The sequence below is a fragment of the Larimichthys crocea genome, chromosome IX, assembly GCF_000972845.2.
Source record: "Larimichthys crocea isolate SSNF chromosome IX, L_crocea_2.0, whole genome shotgun sequence".
Taxonomy (NCBI): Eukaryota; Metazoa; Chordata; class Actinopteri; family Sciaenidae; genus Larimichthys; species Larimichthys crocea.
This window is the reverse complement of record NC_040019.1, coordinates 5,983,379-6,002,789: the sequence shown is the minus strand read 5'-3', so window position 1 is coordinate 6,002,789 and position 19,411 is coordinate 5,983,379. Positions and strand designations below refer to the sequence as shown.

At 41.0% G+C, this 19,411-nt stretch overlaps 1 protein-coding gene across 3 annotated transcripts in view; it reads left to right on the top strand.

Annotated features, from left to right (window-relative positions):
• sardh (sarcosine dehydrogenase) overlaps positions 1–19,411 on the top strand; it is a 35,388-nt gene that overhangs the window by 14,380 nt on the left and 1,597 nt on the right. For all 3 annotated transcript variants that reach the window (XM_027282204.1, XM_027282202.1, XM_027282203.1), the window contains 10 exons: positions 4,664–4,754; positions 4,930–5,071; positions 9,272–9,355; positions 9,633–9,746; positions 10,143–10,281; positions 12,268–12,381; positions 12,693–12,840; positions 15,317–15,410; positions 17,813–17,975; positions 18,293–18,461. In XM_027282204.1, coding sequence (XP_027138005.1) covers positions 4,664–4,754; positions 4,930–5,071; positions 9,272–9,355; positions 9,633–9,746; positions 10,143–10,281; positions 12,268–12,381; positions 12,693–12,840; positions 15,317–15,410; positions 17,813–17,975; positions 18,293–18,461 — 1,258 coding nt within the window. The remainder of the gene's footprint in view (positions 1–4,663; positions 4,755–4,929; positions 5,072–9,271; positions 9,356–9,632; positions 9,747–10,142; positions 10,282–12,267; positions 12,382–12,692; positions 12,841–15,316; positions 15,411–17,812; positions 17,976–18,292; positions 18,462–19,411) is intronic.

Below are 19,411 nucleotides of genomic sequence, written 5' to 3'. Positions count from 1 at the left end.
TTTCCCTTGAGGGAACCATTAAATGATAGAGCAAGAAAGGTCAAAGGAATCTTCAACGAATGCATATAGCTTCAATAAACAGAAAGAAAGCAAGCGGAGAAATGTCCAAAGAGTGTTTTTCCAAGACTTTGACCCAGCCATCACCGATCTGTGTGGACACTCAAGGCACAAATGAATAATGGAGTGATTTTTATTTCAAGTCCATGGAGATCAGGTGCACACACACACACACACACACACACTCCTACACATACAAACAACAACCCAAGTCGCTCCATTACTTACTTACTTACTCCATTAGCTTACCTCTGACATTAGACGGGGAGGAATGTGAGTATCTCAGCAATCTGAAAACCACAGAGAGAGGGGGACGTAAAGGGTAAAGTAATTGCCATCAGCGTTGACGGACAGTTGAGAGCTTTTGTTCTGCGTAAGAGCAAAAGACTACTCTTAAGTTGTTACGACGAGCTTGGGAGCTGCAGAGATGTAAAGCTCGAATAAGTTAAGAACACTCACACAACGCATTTTTGTTCTGTGGTTGGATGTTGGCTTCGTCGCAAATTGCAGAGAGGTCATGCACTCTTATTACCCAGTCACAAGACAGCATCGGTCTGATTGTACGTCAGTTTGTGTCTCCTGTCTCCTGTTCTCGAGGTATTGATTATATCGCTTCATACCTCATTTATTAGACTGATCACTGATCTAATTTCTTAAGCAGAAAATCCAAATATACTCAGTATCAAATCATGAAAGTTTGCTGACATTCGCTGTTATATATCATTGTAAATTAATATCCTAATATACAAGCAAAATCATCACCTTGGGCTTTTGGAAATAATGATGGGAATTTTTCACAGTTTTCATTCAGACTAGCGGGTTGTGCCCATGTTGTGTTTTTTTTTTCCTGAGCACCAGCATATTTTTTCAGTTGTTCCCAATGAGTGTAGAGCGCATGTGGCAGCATGCAGCCGCCTGAATGAAAAGTGCTGCACGAAGCATCTTTTTTTTTTTTCAGAGCCTTGCAACTTTTTTTTTTTTTTTGCTCTGAACACTTCTAGTTGAAAAATCTTTTAACTTTTCAGAAAGGAGCCGTTGCCACGTCCCTTTCAGGCAACCACTGGAGTGGGACTCGTCACCCTGCTAACCAAGAAAATGGAGTAAAGGCTTGTTCTGGCCATGTAGCTTTATGTAAAGTCAGACTGAAACAGAATCATTAAACAGAGACACAACATTTTAAAAGGAGTAGATTGGGCACTGAATGTCGCACCTTGTATGTAGTAAGCTTGTTTTTAGCTGTGTTGTCAACTCTGTTAATATAGCTGTTTTTTAAACCGTACAAGCACTCCTCAGCACATAGCCAGCACTTTACCGGCAGAAAAAAGCACTATATGGACACAGACACTTCGTCCTCTAGTCTGAGCGTCATGCTGAGACCAAGCTTAATGAAATGAGCTCAGTGTCACACATATAACACATCTGGAAACTGTGATTTGATAATTAGGGATTTTCCGCCGGGCCATGCACAGCGAGGATGGTCCAGATACCTTCCACTAACCTGACACACACGCACATACACTCTTGAACTCAGCATGCACACACAAACAAAACACCCTGGCTTGTATCAAAGCAGGAGCTTGGTAATGACCACTTTCCCCCCCATGTCATTTGTTTTCCCTCTCTAAGTCACTCTTCGTCCCTCTGGCAAAGAAAAAAGTCGTGTGTCCTTTTCACTCCATCACACAAAAACACACACACACACACACACACGTGAACTCACACAGCTTTTTTGGCTCAGGGCAGAGCGAGATAAGATGGGTATTTCAGACACCACAGAGTCAAAGTCGACAGATTCGCATTAAGAAATCTGAGTGATTGTGACCTTTTTAAGCCCCCAGTTGTTTTTGTTTTAGTGGCTGGAGTTCATCTTCGTTTCCAAGCAATCAGAAACTCTGCTTACTCTTACTTAGTTGTATTTGTTGCCTAGCAACCGTAACCTTTTTTATTCTTTCTTATTCCAGTGTCAAAGCCATCATGCTGAACTCTAAACTTTGAGTGCATTTATTTATTGTGATTATGGTTATTGCTTTTAAATGCTGCACTTCTTACTCAGCTGCATCACCATCTTAATAATGAGCACCTTCCCAGGTATTATGGATAGCCGAGGCACTGAAAATTGCCTGTGTGTTGAGCAGTACACAATGAGTGCTGAGAAAACCACTTGCATCAGTTGCATACAGTTTTTTGATAGGATGCTCTATCCCATCAAAAAAAAAAACATTGACTCAAATAGCAACCAGACTCAGACCTTACAGCTGAGCTTCGGTGGAGGATAGAGAGATAAATGGAAGCACTGATATTGATGGAGGCCCTCATTAGTTAACTAATAGTTTGACGTTTTGGTGAATACAATTATTTTTTTTTTCATCTGTGATAGTGAACAGGATCGATAAAATAAATAATATATGTTCTGTCCATGAATGAATGGATTGGTCTGACATGTGAGTCGCTTTTTGCGAGTTAGATGAGGTCAGCAGCACTCACTCATGTCTGTATGTTAAATTAAAGCTATACCTAGCACTAGGTTAGACTGGAAACAGGGAACAAGGGAGACTTTGTTACTCGTGGACTGAGAGGGGCTGTCTGTTTCTTCTTGCTTCCAGTCTTTATGCCAAGTTAAGTCAAGCTAACTAACTTTTGTCTGTAGCTTCATATTATCAGACATGGGTGGTATTGATTTTTTCATCTAACGCTCAGCTAGAAAGAAAATAAGCATATTTCACAAATGACCTTTTTTATGGCCTTATTTACATGATGAGCATTGTTTGTTTAACCTCTACAGTGCATGAGGTGAAATGTCAAATTGTGGTCTTATTGGTGGATTGGTAACATTTTGGTACACAGACCAAAACCTGCATTCACTGATAATATCTGGCAACTTGCAGCTTGCAGTGTGGCACAAAAGCATTAGACAGACAGATAAATTCTAAGTCATATTTCTGGATGTTGATAGCTAAAGTTTGTGATATTTCAATAGAACTGGGCCAGCTGTTTCCCCGTGCCATCAAATTTAGATGTGTAAATTACTTTTCCCCTCTGAATCAAGATGCTTACTTTGCTATTAATGTAGAGAAGGATAAAGTATTTTTTAACTGCTAGCTGCATCACTATACATGTCAGAAGAGAAGGAAAGAGCAAATATCTTAAAAGAATCTGAGAGCAATGCAGAGGAGAGGAAAGAAAGTGGTAGTTATTGTCACAGAAAGGAAAAAATGTAAACAAACATAATGGAATGAGATACAGATAGTGGGGAAGGAATGGGGAAGTACAAAGGCTGCGAGGAGGTGATGATAAGATGAGTGAAAACACAAGCATGAAGGTTCACACTCAGATACTCGCTCACACATCAGCGCGATTATCTGGGTGACATCTATCAGTGCCACCTCGACTTGCTAGTTGTCTCCACATTGTCTTGGAAGAACTCCATCATCCCCTCCTCCTCCCTGTACTACTACTACTACTCTAACCTTAAGTCTCTACACCTGCTTCAATCCATCCATCCATCCATCTATCTATCCCATTCAAACGTCCGCCCAAGCTTGGCCTGGAGTGACCGCGCCCGCGGATGAGTGAAGGGATGAGAGATGGAGGGGAGAGGGGATGCTGTGAGGGATGGAGATGGAGGGATGATGCAAGGACACACTGCTCGTGCTCCCGCATAGTGATGTTGTGCTCACAGCATGCAAGAGTGTGTGTATATGTACACACACACAACACACACACGCACAATGTATGCAAATTAGCAGCAACACAACACAAGAAGGGGGGTTGCCAAAAGAGAGCAGCTCATTAACCGAACAGTTTTGGGACAAGATGGATAAAATATTGAATTGCCAGTGTTTTTTGGTGGAGTTGAAATGAATAGAACGCTGCAGCAGACATCGGGTTCAGCTTATGAGGTCAGATTGCTCAGGGGCTGCTGTGAGCAAGGGTCAAATGATGGAACAAAGGTCAAAACAATCCTCTGTAGGTCATATGACATATAAAGGCTGAAGCAGAGGACAAAACTGTGCCTCTCTTTTTTTTTCCCCAAATTAATGAGACATACTCACAAGTCCTCCAGACAGGCTATTAGTGAGAGAAGAGGGACAAGATGTCCTTTTTTTGTCCAGATTTTTTACTCTTAATTCCCAACTGGCTCTTGTTCAACTGTGTGGTTGAAAACTGTGGTTTTACTGCGACTCTCTGTAATTTCAGTTATTTCTTTGATTTAATCACTCATTTATAAAATGTCAGAAAAGTGAAACATGCCCATCACAATGTTCAAGGTGGTATCTTTGTTTTGTTTGATCCTCAATCCAAAAGAACTTTAGCCTCTGGGAGTTTGTGATGGACATTTTTCTTTTTTGTATGACAGTTCAGTGCCTAAACAAATAATCAAAGACAGACTGAGAAAAATAGCTGTAGCCTGAAAAGAAAGATATTCAATTTAAAATGGCATGTAAAGATAGATCTGAAGCAGATCCTCACTTTCAAGAAGAATATATAGAACAAAATTAAGTAAATTCAGCAGAAATAAGTCACTTCAGCAGTAGATTCTGTTGTTTTATGTGATTCTGTTCATGCACAAACAGTTTCTGTCTCTTCTTATGTGTGTTTTTGTCAGGTATGATGCTTGGCGGTGGTTGTGGTAGAGAGCTGGCCCATTGGATCATACACGGCCGCCCTGAAAAGGATATGTACGGTTACGATATCAGGTACGTCAATGCACAATAACTGACTTTACAAAGCAGAACATGGTTTGAGCTTCTGATTGGCGGTTTATTGACGGGCAGTAGGAAGCAGGATAACGAAGTTTTAATGAAGTCTCAATGATCGGTGACTTTTAACGAGTGTTAATCTTTCTGGATCCCTCTCTCCCTCCTGTCTCAGACGTTTCCATAACTCGCTGACAGACAACCAACGCTGGATCAGAGAGAGGAGCCACGAGTCGTACGCTAAAAACTACTCTGTGGTGTTCCCCTTTGACGAGCCGCTGGCCAGCCGAAACATGAGGAAGGACCCTTTCCATCAGGTTAGATGAGCAGGTTTTATCTCCAGTGCAGACGACTGAACAGAGTCTTTCTTCAGGAGTTCAAGGAAACAACTTGAAAAGATCCAGTGTGTAAGATTTAGTATTTATTAGCAGGAATGGAATACAATATTCATTAGTATGTTTTCATTAGCGTATATTCAAGAATCATTGTGTTTTTGTTGTCGAGTATTCAGTTGGTTGCAACTTTAATGTGCATCTTTGCATTATTCAGACTCCTTTCAGCTGTGATGTCTCATTTAAGTTCAGAGGCCAAAGGTTTAATGAGCAAAGCACTGCCTCTGTACATGTAATGATTACTTTATAAATGATAGAAAACAGAATAAAACAAGACTAAAGACGAAGTTTTCATATTTCAGCGAAATATTGTCAGACTCTTAGACAACCATCTCTCAACATCTGTTTTTCCTAGATCTGATAAACATTAAGTATAACCTTGTTTGTTTGTTTTTCAAGCACTGTCGGGTAGGAAAGCAGCAGTTTTATTTTGGGTGAGCAGTGTTGTGTATCTCTAAAGATTTAGACAGACTTTCTGGAGCCACATCGAGAGACTGAGGGTTCCTAGGACAGACGGAACCAGTCATGGGATCATCTCTTACTGCCATTATCTGAACAGTCATCTCTGATGCTGTCGTATATTCTTAGAGGTTCCACGATTCACTCCTTCTCTCATTTTACCTTTTCAGATTTATGTCCTTCAGCCATTCATTCCTCTACTATTTTCACTTTTATCCATAAATCTACCCATGGCCTTCACCCGTCTGTCTTTGATGTCACATTTTTTGTCTTTTTTGACATCCCTCCCCAACACAGTTTCCTCCTCTCTTCATTCTAATGTCAGTTTCTCTCCTGCGGTCTTTGTTCTTGTCTTGTTAAAATCTTTTTTTTTTGTGTGTGTGAGAGAAAAAGCACTGCTGCTGTTTCATTCCCTCTATTAACCTCTGTCACCTCAGCATCTGATTGGATAATTGAGACCGCAGTGTGTCAATAGAGCAAATCAACAGACAATGCTGCTGAAACACCAGGCTGAATAGAGTGCACTTCAGTTGCTGATGATAAAAATCTGACTTCAGTCTGTCATTGAATGTTTTGCTTGTCTGATGTACTGCAAAGATCTCATTCATCAAACTCTGACCCCATCTCTTTTAGTATGTTTATTTCTCTGTCACCCCTGTCTGGCTGCCCCTCTCTCTTTCTTCTCCTTCTCCATATTTGCAGACAAATCCAGGCTCAGCAGACAGAAGTTATCAGTGTAGCTTATCCACAGCAGCTATATTTATTAATATGATCTGTGCCAACATGACTACCAATGATACACTTAGCTTCAGTCTCGGATGTCTTTCAGCTTTTTCTCCTTAGCCCGACACAAACTCTTAATGGGCCTTGCCTCTATATTTTGTGCATTAATGATCCACTTAGCCTTGCTTTCCTGTTCCAGGCTCCATTTACCTTTTTAAATGTTGCAGTTTCTTTCCCCACTCACGCATACAGGCATTCTTTCAGAACAGCTTACTGTCACACAAAATTGCATTAGCGATGTTGTCAATGTATTTTGTAGATCATGTCTGCTGCTGTCTGTAGAGCTGGTTTTATTTAGCTTCCCTCCCTGGCACCTTTCCTGCATAATTAACTAGATTATTTTAAGGCTTTTGTACAGAATGAAATGTGCTTGAAGGACATTTTGTAATGCAAGCTATGTATTTTTACTTTTTTTAATACTTAAAGTGACTTTACATCATTTACATTTTCTCTCCAATTTCTCTCAATTTTTTTTTCTTCCAGTTTCCCTCCTCATTTCCTGTTAGTGTTTTTTCTTTCTGAGTAATGCACATGGTTCAACGGAAAAACTTATTTAACTCAAGTTATTTAGTGAACTATGATGTGATGAGGTGATGAAATTCTTTCATGCTTGTTTTTCAAAAGGCCAGAAAATTAGTGTCAAAATCATTTTAACAGTTCTGCTCTTTTTTTTCTTTTTTTTTTAATCCAGCAAAAACCAGCAGCATTACTTGTAGCATTATGCAGATACCACCGTCAAGCTTAATTTATTTCTCCTGAGAGCTCCACCTGTATTAAGAGCATCACACCACTGACTTATAATGCATGTCAAAACAACCCCATCTTTTTTTTGCTTAAGACCGCACACCCTGCGGCACATGTGCCACTGTCTGCATAGAAGCAGGTTCATGTTTGTCCCTCAGATCAGCACACTCAGGTGCTGTTTGATGCCTGTGTGAGCTGCAGGTAGCAACTGATACACTTAAAATGACGCAACAGGATGTGCCATGGCCAGATTTTGCTCCTCACAAATATTTTACCTGTAATTTGGGACTTTGGCGTTAAATATTCAATAGCATTGACGTTATAGAAAGCTCGTCATATAAGAATATAAGCTGATTTTCACTAGATAAAGTCAGAATGTGATGTTATTTTCAGGCAGCTGTGGCAGATCTAATCATCTATATAATAATGCCATGTTGTACAATACTACAAGACTAAATTCCTTACCATCACAGCTTTTTTTCAGCCGGGACAAAATACCTTAAATTTGCATGATGACATGGTCATGTTCAGTATAATTATGACACCGGATTTTATTCTAGCATTCAAAAGACACAAATAGCTGCTCTCAGGTAGACAGACTTGTAGCTCAAAGGAGAGCACAGTCCGTGTGAGATTGGGTTGGTCCAACCCTCGGCTGCAAGCGCATTAGACCCTTGCTAATCACTCGTCGAGGTCTATCACCTAGCAACTGGCCTTCCTACTGTTGGAGAGCCTCAGATAAATGTAGGGGTGGCAGAGAGAAGGAAAAAAAACACTGAAAAAGTCTAATTATTATTTTTTTTAAATGAGCTTCTATTCATGATACTGGCTCTTGCTCCTCATCACGACTGCATGTATTATGTTTAAGAGGCACTTAAGGAGTCTGATCAGCTAAGAAAGCTATCCCTGTGCAAATAATGAGAATGTCTACTTTTAGGACGCAATGCGAGATTATTTCAGAGCACAAACAGGCCATCCATGACACTGCTGCTCACACGTTTTCTCCACCCCGGTAGCACGGATGGTAAATATAGCTTGGTGTGGGAAGTTTTGGCAAGAGACAGCTAGCTGCCTGCTAGGAGGAGAGCATAGCAGAACATACCTACCAACTGTGGGCGACTGTCAGTTTTAACAAGGAGGATGGTGAGCGCTAAGAAAAATCTTATTTCAACTCTGGTCAAGAAATCAAGAATTAATAAGTGGACTATATTTGCAACAATTTGTGCTAAAAGAGTTTTTTTTTTTACCATCACTTCTCGTCAGTTCCTTCCATGTTAGATTAATTTTGTTATAAATATATAATGTTTACCGGGTAAACTTGCAAGTAAGTTTCCTATATCAACTTTGTAATGTGTTTTTGTTGTTGTAGTTTGTTTTGCTGCCCCCAAGTGGCCAACAAATCTATTGGTGCTGCTAAAGCAACATTGCATAGAATTTTTTATTTTTTATTTAGTCCCCCCCAATATTGGGGTGCAATACCACTGTCATAAATATGGACAGTTGTACACGTGTATTTGTTAATAAACTATAAAGTTGACAACTTTTGCTAACAGCCCGACATCAGTCAAGTGCAACAACTCAAGACATAGCAGCGAGCTAATATTACTTACTAGCCCAGCTTGGCATCTGTCTTTCAGACTAAAGGCAAGCCCCAGATTTACTCTTGTTCAACAGCTTCTTGCTTTATTGCTTTCTGTCTAGAGCCCGGTTTCATTGTCCACTTGCCAGCGCCGCTCCCCATCAGCATTCTCCCACGCCCCAGGCTGAAAACCTCTTCTTTCTGGTGGTCCAAAACACCTGTGGTCCAAACATTAACACACCCCTGGATGTTCTGAGCTCACAGTCCAGGCAGCCCGGCTACCAAACTGAGCTAACGGCAGCTATAGTTTGCAGCAGTTCACGACTAAATTGAGTTAAATACTCAAAAACAGCAGCTTGTGAAAAGTGAAGTAGCTGAATATGAGAATACATTTTGTGAATATGTGCTTTTAACTAAATATCCCAAACATCCTGATTTCTTAACTCTACCATACTGTATGTTTTGATACAATAAAGTAAGCACTGAATAGTAAACCCTCCCTCAGCTTCTTGTTCTCCCTGTACTGATTTTATCTGTTTGTGTTTGATTGTTTGCCTCAGGTGCTGACGGAGCAGGGCTGTGTGTTCCAAGAGAGACATGGCTGGGAAAGACCTGGCTGGTTCAACAAAGAAGCTCCCGCTCCTGTGAGACACCCATATATACTGTACACAAACACGTGCATGCCAATGATTTATTTACATCCACATATTGACCAAAGGCACTTGGAAATACATAAACAATTAAGATGCTTTTTTTTTTTTTACACAAGGCTTGTTGGATAGAGACTGTTGGAACAGATTGACTGCCAATATTGGATGACATCAACACAGTGTCTAGTCCAATGCTTTGTCCTTCTCTGTACTTGGAAATGGTAATGATTAATTAGACTCTAATTATTTCTTTGTCTTTATTATTGTAAAGGTTAAAGACTATGATTACTATGGGGCTTATGACATTAAGAGGAACGAGAACTACAAATACAACGAATTGCTCGGCAAAGAGTACACCTTCGACTTCCCTCCACATCATGACGTGGTAAGATACCAAGCGTACAATTGTGTGTGTTATTCAATAGAACAGTGTTTCATGCAAAATCATTATTTTATTGAGTATGAACAGTCTCTGAAGGCTCCCGTGTGGAAAGGGAACTCGTTTCCTGATGGGAAATAAGAATTACGGACGACACAACATCACAACAGTGATGACAGCACAGCCAGTGAGTCAGGTTTACGGTGAATAAAGTGCATATCAAACTAACTCAGAGGCTCAGAGGACAATAACACAAGGGGAGAATCATCAGCCTTGACGTCAAAACCTTCTCTGTATGCATGTTTTCCTCCAAAAGAGGAAGACATTTTTGTTTAATGTCAGTGTCTGTATTAATTGGATGTGTTTGTTTTCTTTTTCTTTTCTTTTTTAATAAAAATGCAGATTAAGAGCGAGTGCCTCTCATGCAGACACGGTGTGGCTGTGTTTGACATGTCCTACTTTGGAAAGTTCTTTCTCACTGGACCAGATGCCAAGAAGGCGGCTGATTGGCTGTTCACTGCTGATGTTAACAAGAAGCCAGGTCAGTCTGCTACAGCAAGAACACACACACACACACACACACACACACACAAATGCACAGACAGATGGGAGACAAGATTGACAGATGAAGAGGGCAAATAGAGAGACTAAACAAGGTGCCAACACTTGAGCAAAACCGTCTACTTTTCGACAAACTCTCAAAATATCACCAAGAGTAAATGCCAGTACGTAGTCTCAGAGGCTTTATTGAAAGTGATGACGAGGGAGCCTGCAGTGCCAGATTTCTCTGTAACTTACCCGCAAACCGACAGCTACGCCTGCTTGCTGCAGTAATAGGTGTGTACAGATATGAAAATGGACAAAGCTCCAATATTCTTTTCTCCACTTTCCTCACATTATTTCTTCAACCACTTTCAATTTCCCCTGCCGCGAACACGATAAAACGCCTTCGTGTTGACAGCAATATCTTTTCAGAGTCTGAGATCTGTCATCCGACCTTTTTAGGTCTGTGTGGGAACTGGAAATGTGGGAGTTTTTTGGCGACTCCCAGTGGTACCACCCCACAGATCCGACCCCATGGAAACTAAATAAATTGGCTAAAAGCAACACGTAATCTGCACTAATATTTGAACTAATAAAAACTTAATAACTGTCAGAATGATTTGATAAGTTTACACATGATGGTTAGAGTCATGTCGGGGAGTCATGGGGAGAACTTCGGCCTCCTACAAGCAAATCCCACGGGAAGGATAAGAGGGATATATCTAAAAATGCTAAGTGACATCATAATCATCTAATCACATTTATATGTTTGAGCATATAAACTGAAGCAAAATAAAAATAATGAAAACATTTACATGTATAATTCAAATGTTCAATAGGTCACAAACGATCCTATAGAATCGTCAAACACTGATTGAATTAATAGGGTGGATGCCATAGATTAACAGTAGGGAGCATCATTGAAAAGCTATACAGTACTGTATATAACGTGTCAAATATTTGTAACTATCAAAAACAGTTGTGGAATATCACAAATAATCTTTACATACAAGTTGTTTTTCACAGGCGGTGGGGTGTTAAAGCCTGACACTGCTGCGTCGGTGTTGCTCGATCTTTTGTCGTCTGTGTTCTGTTCGACAGATAAAAATTCAGTGCAATACTAAATTTCTGGAATAACCTCTACCTCCACTTTATTATCCTCCATTCATTATGACGATCAGATCTAACCCCACCTACGAAGGTAATTTCTCAAACAAAACTTTGCATCATCCAAACTTGCATTTTCAGCTTCCATCACTCGTAGTTTCTCCAAATATACAGCAGTTACAGTAGTCACACTTAACTCTTGATGTTTAATGTCTCAGCGGGCTGGCTTATGCCTCGCCAACACATTCACACCTCCTTTTCTTTAATAGCAGTGACAGAATGACGCTGTAACATCATTCATCCAAGTGAGACTGTCACATATTAGCACTGCCGCCCTCAGCTCCTTTGGCCAATGGATGTCGGAAATGTTATTTTGTCTCTTGTGATTAGATACAGACTTCATTCATTAGGAAATCATTTTGATGGCGTTCTCATCATGAATAGCTTTAAGTGATGTTCTCAGCTATCAGCTTCAATGGGGTTCATATTTCAGCTGTTTCCTTGGTAACACTCTTACAAAAAGACAAGGAGCACATGTCGCCCTCTCCCTGACGCAGAGAATGATAATGAGTTCCCCCTTTAAAAACAATAACATTATGAAAAAAAGTTCAAGTACACTCCAGTTTATTAAGAGTTCATTCTTATCCACACACAGGGGGTCGGGGAAGCACACACACAGCCATACAAAAGCTTACTAACTGGATCACTCACACAAAAAATCAGATACAAACAGAGGACTGACCTCAGATTCGGGTTCATTTTTTATTCTGAGATTTCCGTCGGCTCTGTTCCAAGAGACTGCACACTTTAAATTGGCCTACAAAGCCAGCCACAAGAATTAATTGTTAATGTGCGTGTTTGTGTGTGTGTATTTCAGGCTCCACTGTGTATACCTGCATGCTGAATAAGAGAGGAGGGGCGGAGGCTGACCTGACGGTGAGCAGACTGGAGACTGGTGCTGCCAACCTGCCCCTGGCACCGGAATCCAATGGTGAGAAGCAGAGAGAGTGTGTGTTTTAAATGTATCACTCTCTGTGTTATTCTTCTGTCTCCTAGTTTAAACTAGTTTATCTGTTATTCCATTTGTTTGAAATCCTACTATTCATTTCTATGTATGTCCTTGTCCGGCAAAGCGGGGAAACACTGGAAATTATGTGATTAACCTGCTAAATAAACTGAAATTGAAAAGTTTGGTATCAAAATTCAGACGCTGTGTTGCTCTTCTTGACAGTTGTATTTGTCTGATGTTCCAGCTGTCACCGTCTCTGACGTATTTCTTTCATCTCTCATCCTTTGCTCCAGGTGATGCATACTACCTGGCCATTGGAGGCGGTGTAGCCGAACACAACTGGAACCATATTAGAACAGTTCTTCAGGACCAAGGCTTCCGCTGCCAGCTGACCGACCACTCCGAGGACATGGGAATGATCAGCATCCAGGGACCCAAGAGGTGGGGAGATTTAAAAAAAAGGGAGGAAGGGAGTGTGGGGGGTGGCGGCAGCATTGTCATGATTTATATATCCAGGTGGAAAAAAAAGAACAAAAGGAGTGAGTGAGGGCAAAGAGTGGTGGAGAGGAGTGAAAAAAAAGAAGGTAACTGATTGGTCTAAAGACGGGTTATGATTCACATCCTGGACACAAGAGGTGGGGAAAAGAGGAGCTGTTGGATCGATAAGAGGGGAACAGGTTAAGAGCCTATTCTCAAGACTTGGCCATGGGTGTAAGAAGTGAGCGAGTGCAGGGACAGAGGTGGATTGAAAACAGGGGACAGAAGCAGAAGCAAGGGTAATTCTGCAGTTTAATGTCGCCATTGGCTGTTTCATGATGCTATAAAGTAAATTCAAATCTATTTTTCACTGGCGTGAACGATAATGATGAAGATTACTCAGAGCTTTTGCGCGCTGTCTTACAAACAGTTTACACTTTGGGTGAGAGGCCCTTGGATTTAAAAGCCTGAGTCATGGAAGGACTTGTCTTTTTAAAAACATATGATGCCTAATGGAGGCAGGAGCAAATGGATTCAAGCTTGTACGGACCCGAATGCATCATGATTCCAAATTAACCTGTAGCCTACAGCTATATGACCTGAACTGAAAGGATGAGAAATGGTGCACGATACAGGTGTAAATTGTACTGCGCAGTCGGACATGGGATGTAGTCCAAGCGTGTCACTTTCTTCTCGCTTCCCACAGCGTTCCTTTTGTTCTTCACTCAAAGAGCAAGCCGGGCCACCTTTACCTCTTTCCCTATCTCACTCTCTGAACTCTCCATCTATCTTTTCTTCCCCTCTCACCTCCTCTCCTCCCCACCTCACCGCCCTCTGTCTTTGTTCTTCCTTCTCACCAGCAGCTGGGTTAGGCCACTCTGTGTGGGCTGTGTCGATTTCTTCTCCTTGAGGCTTTTCTCATCTTCTGTTCTCCAAAGTTTCTTTTTTTCTCTCCGTGTCTCTGTTCGATCTTATCCAACTCTTTCTCACACTCTCTCCTCTTTTTTGTTTCTTTTTTATTCTCAGTGTCTTTTATTGCTTACGTCAAAGCAGAAATCAGTGCGTCACTCGCAGCAGTAGCCTACTATACTGTGTATCATTATAGATAGATAGACACACACACACCTACACACACTTACACACACACAATAGGATGTTGATTATGGAGCTCATTGAATTTTCTTGAGCATCCAAAGAGCACTGAGCTTCTGAGTGTCTGTGGGTGTGTACCTGTGTGTGCGTGCGTGTGTGTCGATTATATAAACAAGATTGACATATGTGTTGCACAGCACTATAACGATTTACAGCTCCTTCTCATTGTTTTTCCACATATGAGGAATTGCAGAAAATCAACACTCCAATGTTAAGCTTTTGTTTTCCTACGAGGCAAATTGATCTTGTTAAAAACTCGAGGAGTGAGAAAATTAGGAACGTTTATGGAAATGTGTGCGTCTCCATTTTCTCTCCCAGAGATGTCTCATTCCAATTCTCCGGAGAGGGGGGGGAGTATGTAAACTTGCAGTTTTTCTCTCGCACAGCTTGGCAGCATGCTCCAAAGGGTGAAACTGGTGCTGGTGTCGTTTGCTTTGTAATTATGAACCTTATTTATAATGTATGAAATTATGTGATATCCTGTACGAGAGCTCTGTGTGACTGTGTGTGTGTGTTTGTGTGTGCATGCATCCTCTAATCCACAGCTGAGAGCCACAGTTAAGTGGCAAGTCAGAGAAACAAATTGATGGTTGCAAGACTCCCTCACCACACACAAACAGAGCCATTCACTGATTATATATAGCTAATTGGCCTTGCTTTTTGGGCTCTTGAGTTCAGTGAACAAAGCGTGAAAAGCTGAAAAGAGGTCAGGCATCACAGAGGGAGCAAGCCTGAAGGAAATATCAGCCTGTGCATCATGCTCGCACATACATGCACGCCTCTATACACAAGAAACGCTGTATTCACATGTGACCATACACCTATTTCTGCATCCAACTGTGACCACATTGAATGCTTTTTAGAAGAAAAAAAAAAGGACGCCCACACGCAAACGTAACCTGAACCTTTCCCCGAATATATTCAGCATTGGCTTCCTGCCACACTGTTTCAAAAATATCCTCCAGAAAAGGCCTCTGTCTGCCCACTCACAAACAAGTAGCTAAACTTAGTCAAACTTTTTTTTTTTTATTGACTCATCTTTATGTAATATTGATTTTAGCATGTGTGTTTGTGGGAGAAGGAGAGATGGTTCCATTTTCACAGCAGATGCTATAGTTTTGTAGTAAGGCCATCTTGAAAATATTTCAATATGACAATCTGAGTTAAAAAAAGGCATACAGATTAAGTATCTCTCATCACACTAGTTGCACAGGCACAAATGCAAATTATATATTGACCGACTGCCTCTATTCATGGTGGTTTTCTTTTATGTTCTCTTTATGTGCAGTCGAGAGGTGCTTCAGGAGGTGCTGGACACAGACCTGAGCAACGAAGCTTTCCCCTTCTCCACCCACAAAGTAGTCAACGCAGCAGGGCATCAGGTGAAAACACACACACACACACACACTGTGCCTCAGCTCATTTCTACAGTAATTGGATGTGGTACATTTGTCAGCTTCAAAATAACCCTGTCAGTGCTGGTTAAATAAAAAAAAAATGCAGTTAATTAAAAAAAATGTATGCAAATCTCACGCCGTTGAGTGAAACCGGTTTCTTATTTTAAAGCTTCAGTCAACACAGACTGTGTGTGTGTGTGTGTGTGTGTGTTTGTGGGACAGATGGAATGTCTCAAGGTGTCCTTTTGACTTATTTAGATATCAAGTCTGTCCACATGTTTTGTTTCTCTACCTTCTTTTTTGCCTTCCATATCTTCCTACTTCTTCCCCTGAGATCTGACAACTCAAAGTTTATAGCTTTGCCGTTTACAAGCACTGAAGGAAATCTCATATTTCTACTGAGCTGTATTTTGTCATTCAGTTTTCTCACAATAATGCCGTGAGGTAACGTAGCCTCAGCCTCTCAGGTTGACCTCTACACCCGTTCCTGGCCTCGGATCAAAGAGAGCATGTTGCACCGGCACATGCAGCGACACATATGTCCACGCACGGACACACACGGACACACTTCCTCTGTTTCAGTTACTCTTGCATGAATTATGCAACGCTCCGGTGATTGCAGTCAGCGTCTTCTCACAGCTCTGCAGTGGTGTTTGCGTGTATGTGTGGGTGTGTGTGCGCGGGTTGCTCGTGCTGTGTTCCAGCTGGTTGCTGGCCTTGTCTGGGTGACATTTTAATGGCTGCACTGCTGCGAGAACAGAGCTCTCTCTCTCTGCCCTTTGCTCCCCTCATAGCTCATTAGACTCTCTCCATCCCTCTCTCTCTCTTCTTCCTAACCCTCCCATTCGAAGCGGGTGTGCTGGCGTGCATGTCAGGTCATACGAATTCATGTTTATATGCATTTCTCTACTTCCCTGTGTTTGATGTGTGAGTGACGGTGCGTATGAAGCATGTTTGTGTGTTTTTGAGTTTGTCGCCTGTGTATCTGGTGGCATGTGTGTTGTGCATAAGCACAAGCCTACATGTACTGTCCTCCCCAGAGTTTCATGGTGTACATATGGGGCCCAGGGTGATCCCTGGCTGGCCAGATGGCCTGGCTGTCACAGCACCCACTGGGGAAACTGTTGGAGAGTTTTCTCTCCTCATTTTTCACTCCTGTCCATATTTTCTCACTCGCTTACTGTCCTTTTCTCTTTAGCTTTCTGTCCTCTTTCACATATACATGTATATATTTTTTATGCATATCATTCTTTCTAGCATTTGTCAACCTGGGTGTTATTCTTATTGTGTTTCTATCTATTATGCCTAAAAAAAAAAAGAAAAAAAAAAGGTTTTGATCTTTCCAATTAATTAATTTCCACATTCATGACAGCTGTGCCTGGGTGGATTTTATATTTAAATCACCCATTAAATTTATATTAAGTCTAAAACTTATGCATAATCAAGAGCGTGGCCACTTTGATTGACAGGTGGGTGCCGTCGCAGGTGGTTTGTTTGAGCACCTCTGCTTCGTTCATCTCACTTCAGCTCCACCCGCGCTCCGTATTTTCTCCACTTCTCGTCTGCCGTATTAACGTGCACACGCTGGCTTCTTTACATTAGAGTAAGACTGTAGCATGCCGTTGATTTAACCTAGAGATGTAGGACAAAACACAGGAAGGTAGTTTGTGTCTACAAGTTTCTGAAGTGCAAAAACAAAATGACAAGATACACACTGCGTTTTTTATGGGTTACCACAAGATAAACAGATTCTAGCTGCGTGTAATAGTTCTACATCTGCTGAGCATTTCACTCCAGCAGCTGAAGCCAGGGGACTACTTTCTGTGTTTAGTTGCAGTTGGGTTTTTGAGATGATATCTGTTAAATTAGTTTTTTCTTTGTGGGGGAAACTGTGGGAGGCTCACACTTTGTTGCTCCATTTTGTGTGTTACGTTTTCATGACCAGTGTTCATAGTGGATGCGTTTACAAGAATAATACCCAGGTTGATAAATACTTTTTCTCTTCCACTTTACCACCTTTAGTGCCTAAATTTTCCTGTCTGTCATTATCTACATTTCACCTCTGTCCGCTACTCAGGCCCCCATCTCTGCACTGTTTCTCTTTTCTGTTTTCTCTCACCTCACTTCCTCCTTAATCTCCTTCCCGTCATTCCCACCTCTTAACCTCCAGAGGTGTTTCTTTTTAAATATCTTTCAGGACCACGTCCATTTCTAAAGGGAGATTACAGCTTCTGTTTCCCTTTTTGTGCACCTTTATCTTATCCTCGCATCTATTCCTTTCTAATTCCTTTCTGCTGTTTTCTGTGTGCATAGACATGGCATCTTGATCCTCTACATTCCCCTCTTCATCTTTCTAAGCCGCCCTCTCTAACCCCTCTCATGTCTAGGTGCGAGCTATGCGTCTGTCATTTGTCGGGGAGCTTGGCTGGGAGCTGCACATCCCCAAAGATGCTTGCCTGCCAGTCTACCATGCTGTCATGGCTGCTGGTGCAAAGCACGGCATCATCAACTCCGGCTACAGGGCCATCGACTCTCTCAGCATAGAGAAAGGTAACTTTATATAAGAGGTCATGAATAATTAATCCAAATATACAAATCCAGGTGGAGATTTTAGGGGAATCTAGCCTCAAAATAAAACAAATGATTAATGCTGTGGGTTTGTTTATATCGTATTTCTTTCCATTTTAATACAAAAACATTGATCAGTGCAGCTTTAACTTTGTTTTGAGCTGTAACTTTATAAAGAATACTGTACCAAAAACCTTGAATTACCTGGTGATCAAAGAAAACAGTTCTTTTTGTTCACGTCTCCACCTTTCTTTTGGGGCTTCTAATGTTTTAGCTGTTTCTCCGTCTGGCTCTATCAGGGTACAGACATTGGCACGCTGACCTCCGTCCAGATGACACACCCTTGGAGGCGGGGCTAGCCTTCACCTGCAAACTGAAAAGTTCAATCCCGTTCCAGGGACGTGATAGGCTGGAGAAACAGAAGGAGGAGGGGCTGAGAAGGCGCATCGTCTGCTTTACCATTGATGAGTGAGTAAAAGAAGCCTAAGATTATATGGTAGACAGAAAGAGATGAATGAAATGGACAAATTGTCGTTGTAGGAAATTTTAGAGGACACAAAATGAAGTTTACTGTGTGAAGTCATTTCAGTTTCTTTCACAAATATATCCCTCAGCCATAACCTACTCTTATTCAGAGAACAGAAACTATTTTATGAATGCATTCACCAGATGTGCTGTGTGAGTCATTCTGATTGTATGGTTTAGATTCCCGAGCCTCAGATATATTGTGTTGCAGGATAAAGAAGCAGTTGAATTAATGTTATTCATTTTTTTGCCTGTTAAGATTTTTCTTTATTGACATTCTGCATATTAGTTTTAATCAAATAAATTAGTTAGAATCTAAATTAAGTCAAATGTTTTCAGTGTTTTTATATTATCAGTTAAAATATATATATAAAAAAAGATATAATTACACTAACTCTTGGTTTGGTGTTTGGTTTATTATTAATGTTGAATCTTCAGCTGGAAGAGTTAAATCCTCAAATGAGATGAGGAAATTCTACGAACCTTGCATGTATCAAACCAATTAGTTACACTCAGAAATGCACTGTGATCAAACTAAACTGTTTGTGATAGGAAGCACACAACAACTGGAATGCAATGAAAACATTATTCATCAAAGCTGGCACATTGTGTTTGGGCCTGATAGCTGTGATAAGCTTGAATGTGTGTAGTTGTGCATGTGCTTGCATATATTAGTGAATCTTGTGTGTGCAGGTCTGCTGTGTTAGAGTGTAAGTCTAATGAGTTTTACGGTCAGCGGATTTCTGAACATGTTACTGTGCACATGAACATTAATTAAATCTGCTCAGGGATCAAGACCAAGTAAATAAGTTTGTTTTTTTGTGAAGGAAACAAGGTGTGTACAGTGATTGTTTGAATCTAATTAAACACTCCCTTTTTTCTCTCCCTACCAG